This window comes from Simochromis diagramma, unplaced genomic scaffold (genome assembly GCF_900408965.1).
Source record: "Simochromis diagramma unplaced genomic scaffold, fSimDia1.1 OVJJ01000571.1, whole genome shotgun sequence".
Taxonomy (NCBI): Eukaryota; Metazoa; Chordata; class Actinopteri; order Cichliformes; family Cichlidae; genus Simochromis; species Simochromis diagramma.
In genome coordinates, this window is record NW_024386885.1 from 2,337,468 (window position 1) to 2,362,341 (window position 24,874).

The window sequence follows — 24,874 nt, forward strand, 5'->3', positions numbered from 1 at the left end:
TTATATTAGAAAGCTAACTAACTACATTTGTGCATTTAAGGAGATTCATGTTACTGGAGTTATGTTTCTCCTCCTGTGAATATAAATCCACATCTCTCTTTTTTCAAACTCAGTACTTCTTTACAAATCTTACAGTGTGGCTTTCACGAGTCTACGTTAAAATAAATTGGAGTAGACCTTCTGCTTCTTTATGAGAGTAAAGGCTGACACATTCGAGGAAATCAAGATTCAGCTGAAGGACTAAACATTACTCACATAACCCCGAGCCACCGTTCCCAAGCTCAAATTTATTTAAAAAGCACAGAATGGATAGAAATAAAAAAGGGAGATAAATAAGAAATAAGTAAAATGCAGGCTAGTAGGTGGTTAGCATATACAGTCATGGAGGTGCAGGAGACACCAGACAAAACAGACAGACTCAAATGCCAATGAATAAAAAGAAGTTTAAAGTCTAGTTTTAAAAGACTCAACGGAGTGAGTGAAAGAAATGCAGTAGAAAGAGCAAGCAGTAAAAGGAACACGGATATCTCGGGGCCCCTCATTTGAACCCGCTGTACGTAGCCACCGCAGAGACCAGCGCTACAGGTCCTTAGAACAATCACTCTACGCAATGTTGACGGGCTGTGCTCAGCTTGCTCCGGTGAGCGCTCGCCGCCAGCTCACCACAGAAGTCTGCCTAATTCCAAACATCAGCCTGTGCTGTCACTGAATCCCCGCTTAAAGAGATGGGGATGATGGGATGGTGAAAGGGGCTGGAGAGAAGCTGTCTCAACAACAAGAAGGAAAGGTGCTACCTCAAATGAGATTGGATGGGGGTGGTGTGAGGTGGGGAGAGGGTGTGCAATACCGAGTCTAGATTGCAGAGCAGAATGGCAACACGGAGCACTACGAACACTAAAAAAGAAAAGAGAAAATAGAGACTTCCTGTCCATCTTCTTCCACCTACACACCACAGTCTCCCCTGAGCTGCTCCTGACTATCCAGACATGAACTCACAAGCTAAACTCTTGGACCAGATAAGTCAAGACTGCCAACCTTCGGCAAAAACAAGTCTACACAAAATTAAAGCATCAGGACATTAAAAGTCTTTCGACTGACCTCACCTGGAAACAAAGTTGTTCCTATCATGTTACTTTAAGAGCTGCTTTTTACAGCGTGCCACCTGCTGCCCATCCACTTCTGTACCTCTGAGAGATGGACTGCAGCTGGAGCGTTAACATGCTATGAGCACTAATCTGCAGCCTTTTTTTCTTCTTAGGAAATGGCAAACCCTGCATGAATTTTGAGCTTGGTACCATAGAAAATGTCAGCTACTGTTTGTTTGTGCTGTGTTTGTCTCTTTTAGCTTCGTCCCTGACGTAGAAGGCAGATGCCACGCTATACAGATAACTGTTAAAGTTGTCTACTTCTTTTCCACACTTTGTGTGTTTTCTCCTCTTCTCAGTGAACTCTGAAAAGATGGTCTAACAGCCATCAGTGAGCTCTGAACCTACGCACAGCACAGCGTACCTGAGTGAAGTGTTGTTGGCTTTTTGAAGGACTGATACAAAATTTTGACATATTCAAGAATTTCCCCTTCATGGGCTTCAGGGTTCACGGAGGGTGCTCGCTAGATAGGTACCAGTTTTCATCATGGTTTGGATAGACATCAAACCTTACATTAGTTTCATGTTTTAGATTTTTTTTTTTCCACAGTTTTGTACTGTGGTGGAATATCCTTCTGTCAGCACTGGAAACATCACAAAACCCTGAGACACTTTACAGAATCTGTCATTTTTACTTGAGCTGTGAAATGAAGAGCAGCAGCCTGATAGCGTCACCATGAAACAACACAACCAGCTTCATCTCTTAAACACATAAAACCTCGTGCAAATTTCTTTCATATAACTATGCTTTAAACTTCCAGTTATCTCAAGTGTGATTGGGATTGAGGCAGAATACATTACCGTGTAAGTGTTATTTAATTTCAATTCAGATTTCATTCACTGATTACTATTTGGTGAGCCCTGCTGGCTGAATTGCAGCCTGTTTCTGTACAACGGGAATAACGGGAAGTGGAATGGCGCCCCTCAAAAGTCGCACAAATGGACACCAAGTTACCATAAATCTAGCTTTAGCACAATTTGCCTTAGGCATCAAAAAACAAACCTTTACCATGTAGAGTCATACCGCTCTGGATGTACAGGATCAGTACAGTTGATGTCACCCACAGATGTCACTAACCCATGAATGACATGACAGCTCCCAGACATAAAACCAAAATATCTTGACATAAATTTCAAAGGCTTACCAGGTGACTGAATGATTTATTCTTCCGGCAGTCATTGTGTTCCTGTGGACTGGTTTCTGCTGGGGCGGGTCATGTTCAGTCTGCACCAGTTTGCTGATAGCAGTTAATGTTTTTGACATTGATTTAAAAGCTATTTCTGTAACCTGGCTCGAAGGTATCCGTTTGCATGATCCTCTGGGCACATGGGTGTTTTTGAATGCAACTTTAAAGGTCTGGCACAGGAAGCTGATGTACCAATTCTTGAGCCTGCGAAGCAGCAGCCAATTAGCACAACACCAGACCTCTTTGAATCTCTGCAAAGCTTTGAGATGTTGGCATTTCAGTATGGACCCAAGCTCAGGTTGAGGCTGAGGCATTAGAACTGACCAGTTGTCCACGAGTAGCATGTTTACAAGAGACGTGGGCTGCTGTCTGTGTATCTCGTGACAATTTTAGTGCTTCTTCTACCTGACACTCAAAGGCATTCCTGCCTATTGTCTCTGAAACCATCAGAAAATGAATTCCAAATGCTCTTTTATACACGTCCTCATTTATGGTGCAGCCTTACGCATGACTAGCAATTACCTCCTCCAGCACTGAACCAATTTTTAATTATAGAAGGTAAATATGCAGGCAGTGAAACTGATCAGGCAAATTACATGTAAGTGCTGATAAGGCAAATATGATGAGAAGAGTAAAAGAATTGTAATGCTGAGCTGGGCTCTTGCTCCTTTAGGCGCTTTTACATCCTTTCCTAATCACAATATCTCCTGGATACACAACAGTAATTACATTTCACTGAATACGCCATTGTGAAGTGCAATAAAGCTCCTCCATTCGCATTTCTCCAGCCACAGTGAAGATCTGAAAATGTCATTTACTGCGAGGAAAACGTGCAGATTTTACAGCGACTGTCAAAGCTCACAAATCAATCTGCTTATAACCGTTTGACAAATTAGACGGTGACCTTTCACAGATTCACTTTGTGGTTTGATCTTAGTCGGGATAAGTTTCATTTCAAGTCTGAATTGAAATTGACAGCTCAACTGCTGCGAATATTAGTCAGGTAGAAGGTTTGCTGTCTTATTCAGAGCTTCCAGTCATTTCACTGATGAGTCATTTAGGTGTTGTGGAAAACATCCACGCCGAAGCTCATCTGTTCAGGCCTTTATTTTGTTACTAAAAATTAAATGACTGTTACAGGGTCAGTTCCCCTTGTTATGGATCTCGTTCTTGGTCAATAAATCATTATTGATAAAAACTTAAAGCTACTTATACACCTGCCAGTTGGTAATTCGTCTCTTCTCAATCTACTGCCGGCTTCCCTGAGGACTCCCTCCCTCTGCTGGTTTTAGCTGACCACAGAGAATCCTGCTGGTTCAATCTACTCTTTTATAATAAGCAGAAGTGAGCTGAGCCTTTGTTTTGTGGCTATAGGAAGCCACAGTAAGCAATAAATATACTTGCAGATAACAGATGGGAAAGTTATGGTTTACCACCAACTCTGCAGTGTATTTCTCTCTATGGCAGAGCTGTATTTTAGAGTTCACTCCTCAATCCTCAGCAATAGACTCCACAGGCCCCTTATTAATTTATGCATTAACTTGGAAAAGGTCCAGTGTGAAATTTCCAACAGCATCCAGGCATCAGTGCAAGCCCAAATGATACCATGGTAAGTAATTGGATGGTGTTAGGAATGCCATTAAATCCTATAGAGAGGCTGGCAGAAGCAGGTCAACCATCGATCACTCCTGCATCTTGACTCATTTCATTTGCTTAGACCTACATTTTAATAGGAATTTGCCTTGTTTGCGTCCAGCCTGTTGTAAGTACATGCTGTGTTTGACCCACCCAATGATGGCATCTGTGTCACAACTTTGCAATAAAGGCATCACAGCAATATCTGGCTATTTGGGTTTGTGTTCAAGTTTTTGTCTTTTTCTAAAATCAGAAATTCCAAACCCTCCCTGCTGTGACGCCTGGCATCGCTCTCTCTCAGCAGTGACTTTGTCTTTAGATTTAGCCACTTTTTATATCCCCTTACAGATATTTCTCTTTCAAAAAGGCCTAAAAAAAAAAACTTTCCCGACTGTAGGCCCATCTTACTGCTTCATAAAATCATCTCGCTCGCTTGGCAAAAGCCGTTTCTCCCCCTCTCTGCTGTTTCATTGGGTGAGTGTGCACTGAGGCTTCAGAGAGTGACAGAGAGCGGCGATTCACAGCGTGAGAGGAAAAAAAATAAGAAACTTTTTCTTTCAGAGAGATTATTTGAGATGCAAGTATAGCACAGCTATCATTTTTACTTATTTGATGACTGATGTGCAGACTGTCGTGCTTTTGGTTTCTAGTAAGTTTCCTGTTTTTATTTGGTAATTAGTTACTTACACTGCTGTCAGTCTTACTTTGTTCCTTTGGTAGTTATTTGTCCCTGAGAACTGTATGTCCCACCTGATCTGTCTCACTTGTGCTGGATTTGCCACTTCTCAGTGTTATTGTGAAACTTTAGCTGGTTGCTGTTTACATGGACCTTTCACCTGGTTCCATTTATTATTTTTATTTTATTTTCATTTTTTTCGGATTTCAGAAATGTTATTTCGTCTCTGTGTCCTGTGCTTGGTCCTTTTCCTCTGAGAGTGATAACAAACATTTGTCATAAAAAACCTTGTACAGTATGTGTGCTATAAAAAAAAAAAAAAAAACTTGAATTGTCACAGTCTGGCGAGGGCAGACTGTAGGGGTTGACAAAAGGACCCAAAACGCAGACTCCAAGGAACAGGGAACAGAACTTGAATGTTAACAAAAGGCGAGCCGTTTAATATGGCTGGTAAAAAAGGTACAAACAAAGGGCAAGGCAAACTGAAGCAAAATTAACACAAACCTAAACTGGGAAATCTAAACAAACAATAAGAAAAAACCTAGACAAGAAACTTGGAAGCATGGCATGGCATAGGAAACATGGCGTGGACAACAGACGACCTGACAATGGCACACTGAAAACAGAGGACTTAAATACACAGGAGGTGATCAGGGGGAGTGGGAACACATGGAGGAACAGCTGACTGACATGAGCCTAATGACAGGACAAGGGAAGTGGAACTAAATACAATGAACAAAGAACACACGACTCCTTCAAAATAAAACAGGAAACATGAGACAGACATGATAATACAAACTTGATAACATAAGACACGCAGCATGAAACACGAAGGGTGAGGGAAACTAACAGGAGTCTAATAACCAAATGAACTTCGCTAATCGAATGAACTTAAACATAAACAACATCCAAATAAACTAAAACTTAAAACGCTGGGTCAGACCCAGGAACATGACATGAATAGTTTATGAAATGTTGTTTATTTCATAAAAACTGTCTTGGAATAAGTGTTTCACCTGTCCTGTAGTTCTTATTTTATTTTAGTGTAGTTGACCTTCTCCATTAAACTCATGTTGGTTGAAGGCCATTGAATAACGAATGTGAACACACACACACACACACACACACACACACACACACACACACACACACACACACACACAAGCCATAGTGGAAGAAAAAACAGCCTTTTTTGCCTGTGGAGGATAAAACTCCAGGTTAATAAAAAGGTTTCTTTCTTTTAATCAGCGGCAAGTTGGGAGGTCTTTTATGGGAATTTTAGTTGTAATGTCATAATTGAGGTCATTCTGTGCATAACTGTGATATATGCTCCTACAGTCTAAAGAAATTTAATTTAACAGATATCCTTAACAAATAAGTTTTTCTAACTTGACTAAATATGCGGACGGTCTTTATCCTTCAAGCTCGGGTCGTCTATCAGAGGGAGCTCGAGGGTTCTGTACAGTGTCTTTGCTGTTGTCTCCTCTGGACAGAGATCTTGGATGTCATTCCTAGAATCTGCAGGAGCTACTCGCCCAGTTTGGGAGTCACAGCTCTGAGTGCCTCAATTATCACAGGAACCACTGTTGCCTTCACCCTCCACAGCTTCTCCAGCTCCTCTCTCAGCGCTTTATATTTCTGGAGCTTCTCATTTTCATTCTTCTTGACTTTGTCATCACTTGGTATAGCTACATCGATCACTATGGCCGTCTGTCTGAGGTCCTTTTCTTATCCCACTGAGCATACTGAGGAGGTGGTTTATAGTGGTTTTGGTGGGTATGACTGTCAAGACAAGAAATTTCACATTTTATACCCAAATATACCCGAATGACTATGACAATAGAAATATAGTTTTATATATTTTATTTCTGTGTAAGACAAAATTAGAGGGGGGGTGGGTGTCATGTGGACACCTTGGAATAGAGATACACTCGCAACACCACCAATGAGTTCAGAGTGCCTCTACCCTTATTTAAAAGGATTCTACTTTACAATAAATGTGTGCATTTGATGACGGTTGTCCTCCAGCACACATCCTGTATGTGCGTACAGCGTTTCCTGTTAGTCCAGCGTGCACCAGAACACATCTTGAATCCAAAAGATAAAATGCAGTTTGATGTAATGAATATATCCTAAGGATTCTAATTTTAGGAGCTACTTTTGGAAGGATTTATCTCAGCAGTGTAAGAAGCAGTCGTATCGAGCTGAGGATACAGTGTAGGCCCATCATTGACACCAAGCAGACAGGCCACAGCAGATAGACATTGATCATGTTTACTCTTGTCCTCTACATTAACCTGCAGGTAATGACACCTATTCAGATCAATAGTTCTCGTTGCATCGCCTGCAAATGGATTCTGTGGTTAGATGCCACTGAGCATCTACAGCTGATACTTAGTGAGAGAAATGACTCAATTCCTCTGATTCGCCTGCTTTGCTCTCACTTTCAGTCCTGCCAAACTTGCTCATTTGTCCTTGGATTTATTCCTGCATTAGGGGAGCCAGCATGGGTTCTGCCTCAGCTTGTACACGCACACTGGAGCCAAGGCCCCGGCTGGCTCGACTGCCTGGCCTTGAATGACTTCCTGTGTGGGCTAGGTTGAATTCTTGGTCAGGAATGGTATCACGAGGAGACGGATCAAATGCCAAAAGTATCTCGGCCCGAGTGAAGTCTGAATATTTGCTTTTGACCTTCCTGGCTACACGGCGTCTCTTGAAAGCAGCGACCGCAGCGCACACGTCACGTGATTTGATGTTCTGCTGCAGCAAAGTAATCTGTAGATTACTTTGCGTGCTGCATGATCCGATGCTTCTATTAATTGCGTGGGCAGTGATACAACTGTCAATTAACATGTGGGAAAAGGCGTCCAGACTCCCAGGGGACGATGCTTGATCATCTCATTACGGCAGCGTTGAGACAAGGTCACCAGTGTGATTAATTTACATCCCTTTACGATGTATTCCTCTTAACAGACGTGTCAATTTCCTCCCTGAAAAGCCTTATCGTCTTTTGTCTTATCATCGTCTAATTTTCCATCTTCACTTTAAATACTGTCAGTGTCTCTTTAAAGAAATGCATCACCAAATGAATTAAATGTAAAATGTCAACATTTGCAAGAGCAATTTATGCGGTGCTTTGATGATACAGGAGAAGAAGGCCTACAACAAAAGAGGGTCAATGTCAGCTCTACATTGATGTCCATGTTGATTAAGCTGCAGCGGAGGTAAAAGGAGCCACTGAAGTGTTTTTCTCTTTTTTTATCACAGCTTATCTAATCATCTTTAATCAAATGCAAATGATGAGAACAGGGAATCTTTAATTCTGAATTATGTGAACAAAGGGAGAAAACATAAGAGCTTGTTAGTTACCACCATCGGTTTGCTCTCCAGGCAGGTCCTAAGGGAGCTTCTTTTAATCTAGCATTGCCTTGGGCATCAGCTACCCAGCCCTAAAGCATCCAAACGGGATGAAATTACACAAAATCAGTGAGCCTAATTCCCTTTGACAAAGTTGACGAGTTCTTTTTTCTCGCCGCTGCCGCCGTGTCTTGTCTGGGGATGAAGTTGTTATAAATTTCTTTATAAGCATATTAAACAATTAGCCAAACAGCGGTGCTTCTAACAGCACCAATTTAAATAATTAATCACGTTCAGCAGTAAAGTTCCTCTCGTGTGATGTTTATAGTCCATCTACTGTACATATGATAACAGATTTCAAAGAGATGACATGACAGATTTCCACGACTGTGTTTTCCAGGCTCCAGCTGCCTCTTCACAGCATGACCTCTGCCTTTGTTGTATTAAAACTCCTGACTGTACTTTATTAATACCGCTTGGGGACAAATGCATCTGTCTCTGGGCAAGGCACCGCTTGCAGCGCTTCTCATAAACTTCCCAAAAGTCGATAGTCTTTCGTGCATTACATGAATCCAGTCATTTTTTTTATTACTTCATATAAAAAATATCCCAGGGCAACACAAGAAGTGATACTTGTGATTAAAATTCATATATTCACTCTGTTTGTTTAAATGACCTGCATAGGAAGATGACGCTTCTCTCAACTGAGGCAAGGTTGTTGTTCGGCTCTCTATTCAGCACAGTGAGCCTGTTATGTGCGTGGAGTGATGCGCCGTCTGTTATCAGCAGGACGAATGTCCGTGCATTTCTTTTCAGTAATTGTGTCAGGCGTTATCTCCTCTTTATGACAAAGTGCTAAACAGTGATTTATTGACTAAATGCGCATTCTTCACAGGAACATCAGCAGTAACACAATTCTTGTGCAAGTACACAAATTCAACACTGATCAGGTTTTGTTCCATGCTTTCACACACACACACACAGATATATATCATATGAGATGTGTGCCATTTAGCAATAAGATTATGATATATATGTAAGATTGCTAAGAAGAAAACAGTTCAGTCAAAACTGTTATCATCAAAAGAATATTTTCACTTACAATCGTTTATATTTGGTGATATGGTTCTGTCTCTTCTATGTACATACAGGAAAAGCCAGGGGAAGGGAGACAACACAAACCCCAGAAACAGCATGTAAATAAAACCTGTGGTGGAGGTGGGTTGTAAAGCAGCTTGCAGATGAGCAGCAGCTGCTGGCAGCTTAAACATTTGCATTTGGCAAAGTGCTCACACATTCTTTGGAGCAAGAGGCCGCTTGTATCTGCGATCCTATTCTTTTGGTCACTACCAGGAGTTTTGCCTGAACCTTCCTGTCGTGTTCGGATCAAATCTGCCCAGCTCTCTCTTTGCCATAGCAGACTAGTATAAAATCCCCATGACGTGAAAAACGGCACTCCTCCACGCTACCATTACATTTGAAAAAGACCCCAAGATACTTGAAATCATCCACTTGGGGAATTTCCAGCTTGAAGTGGTCAATCCATTCTTGTCTGGTCGTGAACTATGACCTCAGACGTGGAGGCGTTAATTCGTCCCAGCTCCTTCGAACGTCGCTTCAAATTGTCCCAGTGTGAGCTGAAGCAATTTGTGGAGCACATTGTTCCCCCCAAAAAAGCCGTGATCCTGAGGTCACTGAAGAGTGAACCTTGGCTGCACTAAAAGTTATGAACAGATTTGGTAACAAAGGGCAGCCTCAGCCAAGTCCAGCATCCACTGGCAGCTTACCAGCAATCCCAGCTAAGCTCTCTATAGGTCGTCATCATCATCATTTCAAATAAAATACAACCACTTGGCCAAATCTGCGTTTCCTGGTTTAGGAGAAGATTTCTTGTTTCAAATGGGAGTGATGAGAAAAGCAGCTGTGTAGATGCAAATACGCTGAATATGTGACGTGAGAAGGTAAGGGTATTGTGGCTTTGCATGATAAATCATCGCTCACACGTTAGCGCAGCATTATTTCGCCTCTTACTTCACAGCTAAATGCGACAGAACACTTTAAAATGAGGAGGGCTTGTAGTTTTCGTGTGTCCCATCATAAAAGAAGAGCATGAAGGCGCAATTATTATGCAGAGTAACTGCATACTTTTAATGCTCATTACCAGCAAGTATCCTGTTAATATCTTTCTGAAGCCTTTCATGTCTTCAAATGCGTTAACAGCTCCACACTTGAAAGATTGGCTACTTAATTGCGATAATTTTCATACACAACATCCATCAGATGTGCTGAAAGAAAATGTGCAAGTTGCAAAGAAGGGTAACAACCAATTAGAGGCTGCAAAAAGCCACGTTTCAGGGAAAACACTAGTGGTTAACCCTGAGACTGCATCATCGTCTTCACAAAAGAAACAACGAAACAAAGCTGACAGGTCTGCGGGGATCAAAGAGGCGACAAATGACACAGCAGGCTGCAGACTTCCTCAGTATTCCATAAACATCTCTGCAAACATCACAAGCACACACAAAATAATCTGCTCCAATGGAAGTGAAAATAGAAAATGCACGTTTTCTGATATCTTAAAAAAAAAAAAAAAAAAAAGAGGAGGAGGAAATATGAATTTAATAGCGCAACTTTCCTACAGCTTCTAGGTGTCATGGTGGAGAGAAATCAGGTCAAATGAGACCACAGAAGACTGATTATTTACTGATAAGCACCCCCCGATTGGTGAACATTAGCATGCAGTGGTGTGTGTGTATATGCATATATCCTCCCCGGGAACTGCTGCCAGACAGGCCTTGATAAATTCTGATCTTGATGAAGCTGCATTATTTTTAGATTTGTGACAAGTAGCTGAAAACTATGTTTCCCAGGCATGTTTTACTTTTATATTAGCAATAGGCACAAGTGGTGCATTTTCCAAAGGAAGATGTGACAGGCTAATCCACAGAGAGGCGCGTTCCTGACTCAATGATTCCCCATGAGCCTGACAGTTTGAGGCATCTCCAAATGTCGGCAGGTAAAACTTGTTTACATCTTTTCGTGTGTGTGTATTGCGCTGTTTTTCCTCCCCGAGTCTTCATTGCAGAATTAATTTGTAGATTAAAAGGAAACTTAAATGCGTCTCTGTGGCAACAAACTTTTGTTTGTATGTTTTCTGCTCGAATCTTCTTTTTTCGCAGTAATGAAACGGTGCACAAAGCCCTGTCCCCTGGAGAAATCTGGTCTCACGTGATTACAAAACTGAGATGAGAAAAACAAATAGTTCATAATGCCCTGCAGAACATGAACGCAGCACATTTCCTTCTTTTGGAAGCTTCAGAATATGTGCTAATGCTCTGCATTTCATATTTGTTTATTCTGCCTTCTCACGCCCCAGGAAACGGTAATTGTTGTTTGTATATGCATGTTTGGGAATTCTGATCCATGATGATATTTTCTCTCCTCTATCCAAGGACAATTACCAAACAGTATAGGAGATAACAGTGTTTGCTAGCAGCAAAGGCATACTTTTGATTAAAAAGAAATAATAGGGAGATATTTTAAATACCTAAAGCTTTGCACAGACACAGTTGTTACTGATCCTTACCTCCAGCTACGGCTTCCCTTTGCATGACTAATATTGTTGGACTTTTTCTTTGTACGTCTGAAGGCCTTCTTGAACAACTGTGAGAGACAAACTCGTTTCTTTCTTTGAACTTTGTCCTTCAGTGGAAGCTTGTTGAGTTTATCGCAATTTTGGGACTTGAGCAAAGGATGAATTAAATTTTGATGGTTTGATTGTGGCCAAAGAAACAAAGAAACGAGTTATTTTGTTTTCGTTCAGCCCTGAGCTGAAGTAAAAGTGTAACCTCTTGGAAACTGCAGTGATGCCGTTTGAAAACAGACACATCTGTTTGCTTAGTCTGATCCCCTTTGTGCTATATGATATCTAATGCTGATGAAACAAAAGAGGAAATATATGCAGACCTACACAGTTTCTACAGTTCTAATGAGAAGTCAGTATTTGGTACGAACACCTTTATTGTTCAACACCAAATTGTTATTGTTATTTCTTTAAAAGTCTTCAGTTTTCCAGGCCTCTTGAAGGAGCTTCAGAGCTCTCTGTTTTACAAATAGCTGCAGACACTCTCTGCTGACCTCCTACATACATACTCACAACAATTTTGAAGCTGCATATTTGGATTTTCTTCCCTGTTTCTTAAAGATATGGCTTTCAGATACTGTTCCCTGGGTATAGGTTTATTTTTGGTCCACACAGGACGCACTGCACACTGTACTGAGATGTGCCAGTTTTTAGGCTAATAGCACTTTGGGAATCACCTTCTTGGTGCAAAAACACTATTTTGTGCCTGTCAAACTGTTGCATTTCCTTGGCATAGATTCAATAAAAGAAATGAGAACAAATGAGGTGCTGCAAAATCGGCTCTTTGCTAAGTGGTCTGTTACATGTAGACACAACACTGGTTCATCCCTTGATGAACCAGGTGCTTATTAATGCTTGACAGGTTCATAGGTCAGTGTTAAGTGGCCTAACGAACAAAACACCTCTGCTCAGTCAACAGGAGCAAGCTGAGCAGCTTCATGCCCGTGACATTAGCTTAGCTGTTGTTCTTGTTTTAGTTTCAGTGAGCAAAAGTTACAGCTTGCTGCTTTAGCTTTAGCGCCCACCATAACAATGCCGTTTCTGTTTGTCTTGTTATCTCGAGTCGGGCAGGCAGGAACGGCTGGTGATCCTGAAGCCACATTATTGTATATTCTTGACATATGGCAGCAACTGTTTCATCAGTGGACATCATTCCAGTCGTTGTATGGGACACATACTGTACATTTGTGACACCGCCGCCTGTCCAAACGAATATACACCGACATTGTAAGAGATACGATACAGTATTTTGCAAAGGCGTGAGCCTGCATGAAGCTTGTTTTAAAGCTTTTTCCTAATCATTGATTCCTGCTGTAACACCAGCTATGTCCCATCTCCTTCTGATGCCTTCATGCTCTCCTGCACTTCTCCAAACTGTCAGAAGTTAGTGCGTGTCTGTGCAGAGGTGGTTTCTTCTGGCCTTGATGGAGAAGAGACTTGCCTCATCGTAGTATTTACAGTAGGAGAAGCCCACAGGCCTAATTGGCACAGGCAGTGATGGAGCATATGCACTTTCCAGTGGGAGCCCATCTGACAGGGCCGCTCGCTGATGGCAGCCCACACAGTCTCCATATGTGGCAGACAGAAGGGCCTGTACGCACACTGCCCTTCAACTAATGCAGCCAAGTCATCGGGCTACTACTCCATCCAGAGTTCAGAGCTCTACCTTTCACAGCATGTACACACACAAATATGCATGCGCAAACATGTACACAAGTCACAAGGGACGAATTAGGGATGTAAAAGCTTAACTGCTTCACCTCCCCCAGAAACCAGGCACGTACACAAACACGCAGCAAAGTGGCTCAGAGATGTTAAAAACATAATTGCATCATTACCCTCACCTTCACCTCCCCCCTTCTCTCCCTCTCCTACACAGAAACAGTGTTGGGAAGTGAAGACGAAAGGAAATAAAGAGAGCGAGTAGAGAGAAAGAACGAAACTGTGTGGCGCGGCTGTGAATTCAGCCTCCAGCTGGGCAGCTAAATGGACTTGGTCAGTCATTAGCATGCAAAGGTCTAGTCCGGACATTTAAGGTTATTCATTCCCCGGGCCAATTCTCCCCACACTGAAAACAGCCAGCCACTTCCTGAACCGCTCTTAATCAATGCCTTTTTACTAGTTGTTGTCCTGACGGTTATTTTCCACAACACATCCTCGACTCCGAAACCCCGCCAGCTGCGGGTCGGCCAAGTGCACCGCACGTTTCGAGTGTTTCAGGGGCTGCAGATGTTAGCGCATACTTAATAAGCCTGATCACAGGAGCCCCAACCTCGCGATGTAATTCTGCTACCCAAGGTGCATCTGTTCTGCTTGTACTCACAGGAACCCCATGCTGGTGGAGCTGTTTCACAAAGTCACACAAGTCATTCGGCGGTTCAGCTGCTGCCTCCGTAACAGGCAGTGCGGAGGTATCAAAGGCAGTCAGGCCGAGGGGAATCAGCTGGATATTGGTCTAGCACAGTGTGGTACGTCTTAAAGGCAACAAGTATAAACTACACAGATTTAAGTTCTTTATGTTAACGTGTGCAGTGGGAAGCAACACATATCCCTGACAGCAAAGTCAGAGATAAGGATGAACCAGGCCGTCGCAAACAATGCACTACGTGAATAGATATTTAGATATACACAACCGGTAGAATCGCCCACCTCATATAACTAGACTGCTGCGCCCTGAGTTACCCACAATGCATAGGGGTTATCTGATAATGGAAAGGTCACGGCAAAATACACAGCTTTATCAAAAGGAAACGGCATGGAAAAGGAAGGACTCAGCACAACTGTTAAAAAACAGAGTATATTAAAGTGAAACTGCAGCGCTCCCTGAGAACATTTTCCTGCCTCTTCTGAGTTTTATCCATTTCAAATATACCTCCAGTCACAAAGTAAACAGAGGCAGAAACATCACATTTTGCTCAAAGGGTAAAAGAAGTAAAGCAGCACGGAAACTCACAATCTGTTTTTCCCCCCAGACTTTAGCTGACCCACTTTTCCTCATTGCCGGCACCTTCGGGGTCTGAGCGGAATAAGGAATATTTATGGCGTTTAGAATCAGCCTTATGCGATTAAGTAATGACTTTGAAACAATTAGATACGATCATGCTAAGCAACTGCAGCGTGTGCAGAAGAAGCTGCTCACACATATGGGTGGTGTTGAAATTAAATTACATTTAAATGTACGCTTCCAACGCCGACACCCCGTGTTTCACAAAGAATCTCATGAAAACAAAACTCCGAGTTTCGGTTATTGTTTCAAGGCTACAGTGAAAAAGAATCTTCATCGTCCATGATGGGACAAATAACGTGCTGGAGTTTGTTGTAAGCACTTGGAGGCCACGTCTCTTGGGGTGTGCTGTGCTCTGAGGGCTGCTCAGGGAGTCAGACTCTTGCGCACACTTGCCGTTGGATTTCACCAGGGCTGCCCTTTGTTCCCAGTTCTGTTCATAAGGAAATACAGGAAACACGAGACGTCTGCAGAGCTCATGAAGCAGACTGAGGACACGCTAGAGAAATGTAATTTAGTTATGGTTGGCTTCACTGTTTGTGATGGCTAGGATGAGGTTTGCAGACAAGTCACAACTTTGGCTTGGTGATAAGTGACTGCGTCAGGTGAAGGAGATCAGGTGTCTTGTGGTTATTCCACAAAGAGAATGAACATTTGTAGTGATGCTGATATTTTAGCTGCCTGCTGTGGGAAAAACAAAGCTATGCATGAACACAGAGCTCTTAATTTAATTATGATTCAACCTTTACCAGCTGCTAGTGACTGAACAAAGACGATCAGGGTCATAAGTGACAGAAATTGTAAAGCGCTTTGAGGGTCTCGAAAAGCGCTATATAAATGCAATCCATTATTATTATAAATTAGTGTCCTCTTAAGGGGGTCGGGGCTCAGGCTGGCTTGCAAGGGGCCAGTTAAGGTAGTCAGGGCAAAAAAAGGCAGTGAGGTGTTTCGGAAAAGTTCTGCTAGAAGCAGACCTCATGAGGCAGGCTGAGGACACACTGGAGAGATTATGTCTCTCTGCTGACTTGAGAATGCGTCAGTATCTCACGAGAGCTGGAGGAGGTGGTGGAGATTAGACTGCTGCTCCTCTGACCCAAACCTGGATAAATGGCAGAAAATGGATGGATGGATTTAATTTTGGAAATGCTCTGATAAAGTGATTTAGTGATAGCAGTTAATCATACTATTGGCTGGAGTAGTTTAGATAGCATGGGCTCTGTGGAGAAACTCCCTGCTTTCCTCTTCTAATTTAAACCGATTTCAAGCCACATCTGCGGGAGACAAATGGCACAACAGGAAGTAAGTGAGAAAAGATCGCATTCACAATCTCCTGAGCACACCGTCCAACCTATAAAGTCAAACTGCTAACCAGCACAACATGCAAAAGCTGTGTTTGGCTGTACATGTGTTGCCGGTAGTCCCAAAATCCCATTTGAATAAATATAGAAGCAGGTATGGAAATCAGTAGCGCTGTTTGCAAAACGTCCTGGTCAGATTGAGTATTTGCTTTTAGCCACTATGTGAAAAGAAACGGATTCATGTGTATTTTCTGAAAAGCTGCAGAGAGCTTGCGTTCACTGCCCAGAAATGTTTCTTTTTTTTTCACTGCTCGCTCTCCTGAACCTCTTGAGCAGAAGTGGAGACTCCCACCTTTTCCTGCTCTTTAGGAAAGCAAACAGCAGAAGAGTGAGCTGTCCTCAAATGATGTCACTGTAGTCTGAACTGAGCTAACTAACGCTCATCAGCTCGAGTCCACATTAGCATCTGCTAGCATAACGCACCCAAAACTCAAGGCAGGCTGCACAGCAGGTAAACTTGGTTTTGAAGGCAGAGAAAGAACACACCAGGACATTTTCTGTGTCAGGTCTATGTTATACAGTCACAACATCGACCTGTGTTTCAGTATACATAAAAATTAGTGTCTGAGGCTGACTTGGTGGAGGGGGTATGACTTATGGCTTCTGCCAAACTGTATTCTTCCTCAAAGCGTTGGTGTCACGCTGCTGCCATTTGACACGCCACCACTCACTGGATTAATAAGTCTGCATAGGCCGCTAATTGCAACGCTGTTTTTTGTTTTGCAGGTGATTCTGATGCTGACCAAACTATTTGACTTCAACCTCAACAGCGTGACCGAGAGTTCATTATGGAGGTAAGCTTATCACACTACATGAGCTCATGACATTTTCAGAAAAGCCTCAAGCAGAGCAGAGCCTGACACAACAAATTGGTCAAAGGGGACCGAACGTGGTTCTATATACTTCTGATGTTTTTAATACCGGGGTTTGAGCTGCTCCCAGCTCTTTTCGCAGGAATAAGTGAAACCAATTTTCACAAAGTTCTCATAATGTGAATTAATGAAACATTCACAGCCTGAAAAAAAAAGGAAAGGGAAAGAAAGATCTGTTAATTGGCGAGCCTTAACAGCAATGTCCTCGGTTGGTTTTAATGTCTGTGGGCATCAGAAATCCCTCACATGAAAGTCACTAATCACTGCCAGTGGAGCTGGTGGTCTTATCCGGCAAATTACCTCGACCAGCCTTGTTACAAGTGTAGCCTAACTTAAATCACTAGCCTCATTTCAGACTCTAGTCTGATGTAATATTTGCAGATGCCTTTTAGGAAATAGGGTGTATATATTAATGTCTGAAAAAGAGTCTCAACAGTCAACTTAAAAATTCAGAAGCTGGGACAGAAGCACGTCTTTGTTTGGAGAGAATTTTGACGGTTAATGGCATGAAAACAAAAATGAAGAATCTCTTAATTTTCTGTAATTGAGCCAAGTCTCAGATTAGATGGAAACCAATTTTCTGAAGTTTGCAGAAAACTGAATGTAATTGCTCACCATAACTCGTGCTGCACAAACAAGAATAATCATCAGAGGTTTTCAGTGCGTGGCATCTCTTCTTTTGATTTTTTTCTTTATTTAAAAGGAAAAAGATTGTAAAGCTTCTGTGTGAATAATTGTGTAAGATCCCTGAAACTGAACTGCAAAAATTAAATGGTAACAAAAGCTTCAATTTAAATCACACACAGAAAAATGCCTCATTTTACCGTTTCACCTGTGTGCAAAGATCCAACAGTAGCTTGACGGTTACTGTGCTGGATTCCCAGCTCTGCTGTTGAGCTTTATTCCAAACCACAGAACTGATTTGAAATTCCAGTGGCGATAAGAGAGACTGCGTGTCAGACAGAATTACGAGGGAGACGTGCACAAAACATCCAGAGTATTTCCATTTGATGTAGTGTTGCAGCCATAAAAATATAGCAGCGTGGGTTTGAATGTTTAACTTCATGTAGCTTCAGCAAAGTGTTCAAACAAGCTGATCCTTGTGTTGCGATGATACCGAGTGTCAGCAAGTGTCAGACACAGATTCTTTCTCTGTGATATGTTAAAGAAACAATCAAGTATTTTGTATGTTAGTTCCACTAAATACTGTGAATTTATACTATATCCACTGTAACAATGTAAAGCATCGAGAGCTTGTTCACTGCGTGTGATGACAGGAAACGCCACCCTGCACCTTTCACTTTCCTGATGGACTCAGTTCTTTAAAGAATATCAAACTTTAAAACTCTCAGAAAAGTGCGCCTGTATACCGAGTCATGAAGGTTGGGCTGATTCGAGATGGTACATCTAAATTTGATTTTGTGGGTCTGTTCATTAAATTTCACACGTCCGAGGTTATTTAAAAATCAAACAAACAAAAACCCTGAACAGACTTTGGTATGTTGGTACATTTTTTTACCTTCTGTGCTTTCAAAACCTCACTTTGAGTCATCTACATAAAGTCAGGTAAACACAAGAACTGACTAATACAAATTTTTCCTGATACACCACAGACCAGCTTGTGCAGTAAATTAAAGCAATTGGATTACTATAGTTTGTCTAGAGTATATAAATCAGCAGCACACACTTTAAAAATGCCCACCTGGTTAAACTGTAGTGATTTCCAAATTTGTCATGCAGATTTCGATCTACAGAGCAATACCAGCTGGAAAGCATCTGATATGCTTTCAAGTTTTCAGCATGGCAGTGATCCCAAACACACACAATGTGCCTTGGTGGTATGTTTTGGGTCATTGTCATGCTGGAAGACCCATCCATGACCCATTTTCAGGGTTCTGACTGAGGGAAGCAAGTTTTCATCCAAGAGTTTAAGGTAAATGGTCAAATCCATTGGCCTTCCTGTGTGGTGAAGCCATTATGCGCCCTTAACAGAAAAACAGCCTCGCAGCATAAAGTTTGCACCTCTGTGCTTGACTGTTGCGATGGTGTTCTTTGGGTCATACTACAAACCTCGTCCCAGATGTCCTTGGACAGCTCTCTGGTCTTCCCAGAGTTGGTGGACAGGTTGCAATGGAAGAAACTGATAATTGATTCTGTGGACAGGTGTGTTTTATAAACGTAATGAGTTGAGTGATTGACTGTATGTGTGAGTCACATGGAATTCTGTGATTTCACTGTATTTCCATGGTTATAGTTATCAAATGATGACATTCCAGTGAATAAACAGAACATTTTGGCATTTGGTTAGAATAAACAATAGTCCTAAAGTAAGACTTGATCGTATTTTGCTCTCCACTTTAGCTTCCACAGTGGCAGAGGCATGGTCATAACCTGAACCATCAAGACACTTCAGGATTCCAGTGGGCCAACGATCCACTTGTACCTCAGTTTCTATAATTCGGTTACATCAGAGTAGAGTTGTTCTTCTGCATGTGAGTGCAAGGCCAACATTACTGTGCACCAGTCTGCCACAGTTAGTATGCACCTGCTGATCTGCTGTAAGTCAAAATTAAGGAAATCTGGCTTCAGGATTCAAGCCTGTCTGTGTCTTCAGCATCTGCACTGTCATTATCGTCAATTTCACCAAAGTTTGTGGGTTATTTGCTCTGCTCTCCTGCCTCTATGTTGAAGTTATGAACTTTCAAACAGGTAATAGAATATTTCAAGCCTTTTTGAAGTTGAGGAGTGTTGGAGAGTACCAGCTAGCCTGAAGACAGAGGTGAGATTAGTTTTGTTTTCAGCAAATATGTGCGACCAATCATTTGTGTTAGTGTTTCTGTGTGAAAACTTTACAAGTGGACCCCAGAGTGTCGCTTTTGCTGTTTTTTTACCAATGGAAATGTGAAGGATGGAAATTAACTCTGATTCTAAAATGCTTAAATGATTTTTTCGACTGTCTGTCTTTACTCGCGCCCTTTGTGGAGTAAAAAGCCATCTGGTTTGCAGAATAACAACACAGTTTTCCACAGAGACAGCCTCGAGGCTTAAGCTCTTATGCACGGCTATAGCAAATGTACCATTATATGACTGCACGTACCTCATAGAGGATCAAGTGAGGCTGTAGCTTTGTGTCTCAGATCACGCTACCGCATTACCCTGGTAATGGTGCATCTGCTACTGACGCTTCACTGACATCGTTATAAATCTGATACGTTGCGAAAACAGAGCCTCTTGTAATGGACACATGATTAAAGGTGCATGTGGATAAGCCAGACAGATTGACAGAAAGACAAATGAGTGAACAGATGATGCACATTTTGAGCTAGTGAAGAGGATAATGAGAGTGTAGAACATTAGTGGACAATTTACAGTCAGTGAGATAGAGCGTGGAGCAAAGCCACATATACTACATTTAAGATTGCCCGCTGCTCTGCCGGCAATCCAGAAGCTCTTACAGAGTCTGAAGCATCTCTGCCTGCTGCGGCCCCAAATAGCAGCATGAGGTAACAGCTTGAAACTTCATCATGCCGTATATCTGTCATGTGATGTGATGGGTGCTTGTCAACCTGTTATAGCAATAACAGACAAATAAAGTAAAAGCCTCACACTGATGTGCCTTGATATAACTAGCTGTTTTTCTATGTTTGTTTTCACTTCATTTATTGATACAGAAGGCTTGAAGGGAGTCTTAAAGACCCAAATGCCTAGTCCCAAATAAGGACTTGGAATTTTTTTCTTCCTTTTGTCCAATACTGTCTGTTATGGTCAGTGATGGGGATAATGGCGTTACAAGTAACGGCGTTACTTTTTTCAGTAACGGGTAATCTAACTAATTACTATTTCTATCGTTACAACGCCGTTACAGTTACTATTTTTCAACAAACAGACTTCAGTTTACAGCATTTTATATCAGTTGCACAGAAGTAGCTGTCTATGTAAGTAATCTGGGCGCTACAGCTTTAAGCAGCTGTGCGCGCTCCCGCGGGCGGCGATCACTTTTTGGCACAACACCTGGAGCAAAGGGGGTAAAACAATCGCATGAGTGCTGCTGTTTGACTGAGGAAGAACAAAGTAGTCGTGGTAAGCCAATCACATGACCACTTTAAGATGACAAAGCAACAAGGTGATATATACCAGTTTTTAAATTGTGTTGATAGGCCACTAAAACCAGAGTCATGATAAACAATATATACGCGGCGTTTTTTCCTCAATAGTTTTGCCACGTTTAAGGTCTAAGGACAGCGCTAGCAAGCACTCTCTGCACCATGTCGACCAATCAAAAATGATATGGCAACATGACATTTGGTTGTTTAGGAAGAGGGGGACGTTTTAAGAGTGATGGAGAGAGAGAGAGACAGAGACAGCAGAAAAAGAGAGACCTGTCAGAGCTGCAGGTATCAGGCTGTGATGTTCTCCTTTATAGTCAACAGAAATTTTTGGAGTGGCACAAATAATTTGTGTGGCATCTTATTGAATGTGGAACAGCTGATTGTTATGTAAATAGTTTGAAATGGTTATTTTAAAAAAAAAAAAGGGTAAAAGGTAAATGGCTGCAAATAACTTTGTTTGCAAAACTTGTGCGTACGATTTTAAAATTGACAATTTATATTTGCATTTAAAGTTACGAAATATGATTCAATAAACATTTTGTGGTTGTTACAGTAAAAAATATAACTTTTTTTTACTATGATTTTATGTTTTTTGTCTGATTTTAGATCAATTGTGTTAATACAGTTGTTATGGCAAATGCAGATGGACCCAGGGAGCAGAACGCACGGAGGCAGAGTTGCGGTGAAGACAGTTTATTTACAGTGAGGGGGGAGGTATTTACAAGGACAAAGTATATACAACTGTGTATGAATGGGGACGCGGAGCCAGGACGTGCAGGTGATGGAAACACACACAGGTAGTGCACTCGGTCTAAAAAAGGAGAGGGATGAGAATTAGGAGGGTTTTGCCCGATAACCGAGAAAAGCTTAAAGTAAACTTTACAGAGAGTTGGAGCGCTTACTTGGTACTGTTTAATGCCAAAACCTCCAGACGGAAAACAAACCAGTCGAGGCAAAATCCTAGGGAGGAAACAAAACTCCTTACAGTCACCAGAAATAATCCAATGGCTCCAGCAGGCAGGGGCAGAATTTCAGACTCTCCAAAAACGCCAATACTCCGACACTAGTCTTCTGTCAGGTAGCTCCTAAAGAACACTTCTGAAGAATGCAGCTGATGAGTAACAGGTGTGCCAGGTTCAGTGACTCACTGCCCCGCCTACCTATACAAAAAGGGAGGCACCAAAAAAGACATACAGACAAAAACACCACATAACCAGAACCCAACTCCTAACAACAGTATGTCAAAATGAAAACATAACTGTAAATTCAGACACGTGAGGTTGTGCTGAAAAGGATGATACCAAACAAGGCAAAGGAAATAGTTTTTAAAGGTGAAATATAGAGGTACAATTCAAAAGTAATGAAATAGTTACTTTTCAAGTAATTAATTACTTTTAGAATCTTGTAACTCAGTTACTAACTCAGCTACTTTTTTGAAGAAGTAACTAGTAACTATAATTAATTACTTTTTCAAAGTAACAACACCCAACACTGGTGATGGTCATTAACAAGTGGTGATTATTCAGCTGAGGGGGGCAACATGCACCACTTCTGTTTACATACTAACACTGTCGCCTGTTGCTACAAATGTTTAACATCTATGAGCTTAGGTACAAAATACTGGAAATCAGCAGACACAATCAGCTGGTCTTGAGTTTCCATAGCTGTGGGCGTCATCTACAAGAAACAAACAAAAAATCTGGATGGAAATTGTAATGTAATTTTCTTTTTGAACAACCAGTGTATTGTTGTGTTTACAGATCTATGGTTTTATTATTATTCTTCAGTCACCCTTCCCACTCACTATGTGTTAATAGACCTCTCTGCACTGAATCATACTTGTTAATATTCCACAGCATGTCTTTACCCTGTCTTCCTTCTCTCACCCCAACCGGTCGCAGCAGATGGCCCCGCCCCTCCCTGAGCCTGGTTCTGCTGGAGGTTTCTTCCTGTTAAAAGGGAGTTTTTCTTTGCAATGCTGCCAAAGTGCTCATAGGAGGTCATATGATTGTTGGATTTTTCTTTGTATGTATTATTGTAGGATCTACTGTACAATATAAAGAACCTTGAGACGACTGTTGTTGTGATTTGGCGCTTTATAAATAAAATTGAATTCAACTGAAAAAACTGAATTGCCGAACACTGATCTGGACCTTTGAATTTTGTTCGCACAAAGACAAGTAGCAGTGGCCTTCATAGTTTCAGAGCCTCTGTTGCAAAGTAGATCTAAAATGATTTTTTTTACCACTACTTTTTTCTGTTTATTTGCAAAAAAAAAAAATCTTAAAAGTTTTATTTTTTTCAGGTCTATCATTTCATAAAATACAGCAAAAACATGTTGAAGTATCAAATATAAAACAAAGTATCAAATATTCATGGCACACAACAGAGTTTAATTATTTTCATCTATTAATAATGTTGATAATAGACTGTCTCAGCTTTATTATGATTTTCAAATATGGTTTGCAGTTCTATTTTTCTTGGTTAACGATTACCCAAAAATGTCTGTTTTGATAATTAAGGTTTCTGACCCCCGACCAAGCAGACAATCCTCTGAAGCGAAGGCTGGGCTGCCAACAAAGCTGAACTCAAACTTAAACACATTAAGTCTGTGACAATTTCACAATTACAAGTCCTCAATTAATGAGGTCGGAGTCTATCCAAAGAGATACTTGTGAGAATTATTAATAGCGCATGTTCCACATCATCACACCAGAGAGGAATTAGAAACTAATCAGCAACATTGCAACAAACAGCCAATAAACACTGATAATAATCCTTCAGAAATCCTCAACTTATCCAATTAAAGATTGAGCATAAGGCCCAAACACCATATAGTAACTTTAGCTTGTATTTAAAATGTAGACGGCCACTACAGGAACTACACTTTCTGGGACAGTTTGGTGTTTCAGCCCTGATGCTGCCGCTTGGTAAAAACAGTTTTTTGTTTTTAGTTACAATTCCAGGTTCAGGGACCTTCTCTGATGGTGAGTGTCGGTGTTCCAGGAATTATGTACTCCCCTGTGTTGTTTCCAGTGTCTAGTCATCTGAGCCTTGAAATGTGGCCTCACACATTGTGTCATCTTTCAAAGGATCATAAAGTCGGCACATTTACACACTCAGAATTCAGAAGCCCAAATAAAATAGCAGAGAGTTAATATAATGCTCTCCAAAGTAATAATTTCTTGCCACTGTAACTCAACCGGATTACTATTCTGACGATATGCAGTGGTAACATTTTGCCTGTGAATTTCAAACAGATTTATGGATGTTTTCCTCTGCAGAGCTAAAGTTTCTGGCACAACTTTACCTACTTCAGACGTCTGCCAACATACAGAGTATGTGGAGTTCAAAGCTTCAGTGACACTTGTAGTATATAGAACAGCTTTATTGTTTAGCTAATACATTTCTGCTTGTGGATTTCATCAGGGTCATCAAACGCACCAGGGTGCTTTTTGGACAGTCCGTATCACGCAGAAAGCCACATTATTTCTCAGATAATTCCAATAAAATGCTCCAAAAGGCATCGAAATCACAAACATGGTTGAGATGTCCAGTCCAGTGACCCAGGTTAGCAGAGGTGAAGTCTAGCTAGCAGCTGCAGCTGCCTGTCAGGACACCTGTCAGTCCCAGAGCTTAAAGATGAGGGCAGAAGCCATCCAGGGAGTCCAACATGTTTTGTTTGTGTGCTATAAAACTGCAAAGTTGGACATTTGAAGATGAGAAGTAGGGATGACTCACTTTTGCAGCCAGTCTCAGGTGGGCAGATAAATGAGCGTCCTTAGTTCAGGCTCAGAAAACATCTTTAGGTTTCAAAAACGAGCATCAGCAGCTCAGCGAATCACTCTCTGTCATTGCTCTTTACTGTGTTTAAATCACACCAAGGGT

At 41.5% G+C, this 24,874-nt stretch overlaps 1 protein-coding gene across 6 annotated transcripts in view; it reads left to right on the top strand.

Moving 5' to 3' along the window:
- The window catches only part of LOC120734616 (VPS10 domain-containing receptor SorCS1), a 182,636-nt gene that overhangs the window by 62,925 nt on the left and 94,837 nt on the right, over positions 1-24,874 (top strand). For all 6 annotated transcript variants that reach the window (XR_005696049.1, XR_005696050.1, XM_040033517.1 and 3 more), the window contains exon 2: positions 16,732-16,799. Coding sequence is in view for 4 of the 6 variants with exons in the window: in XM_040033517.1 (XP_039889451.1) it covers positions 16,732-16,799 (68 nt within the window). In the remaining 2 variants the exon portion in view is untranslated. The remainder of the gene's footprint in view (positions 1-16,731; positions 16,800-24,874) is intronic.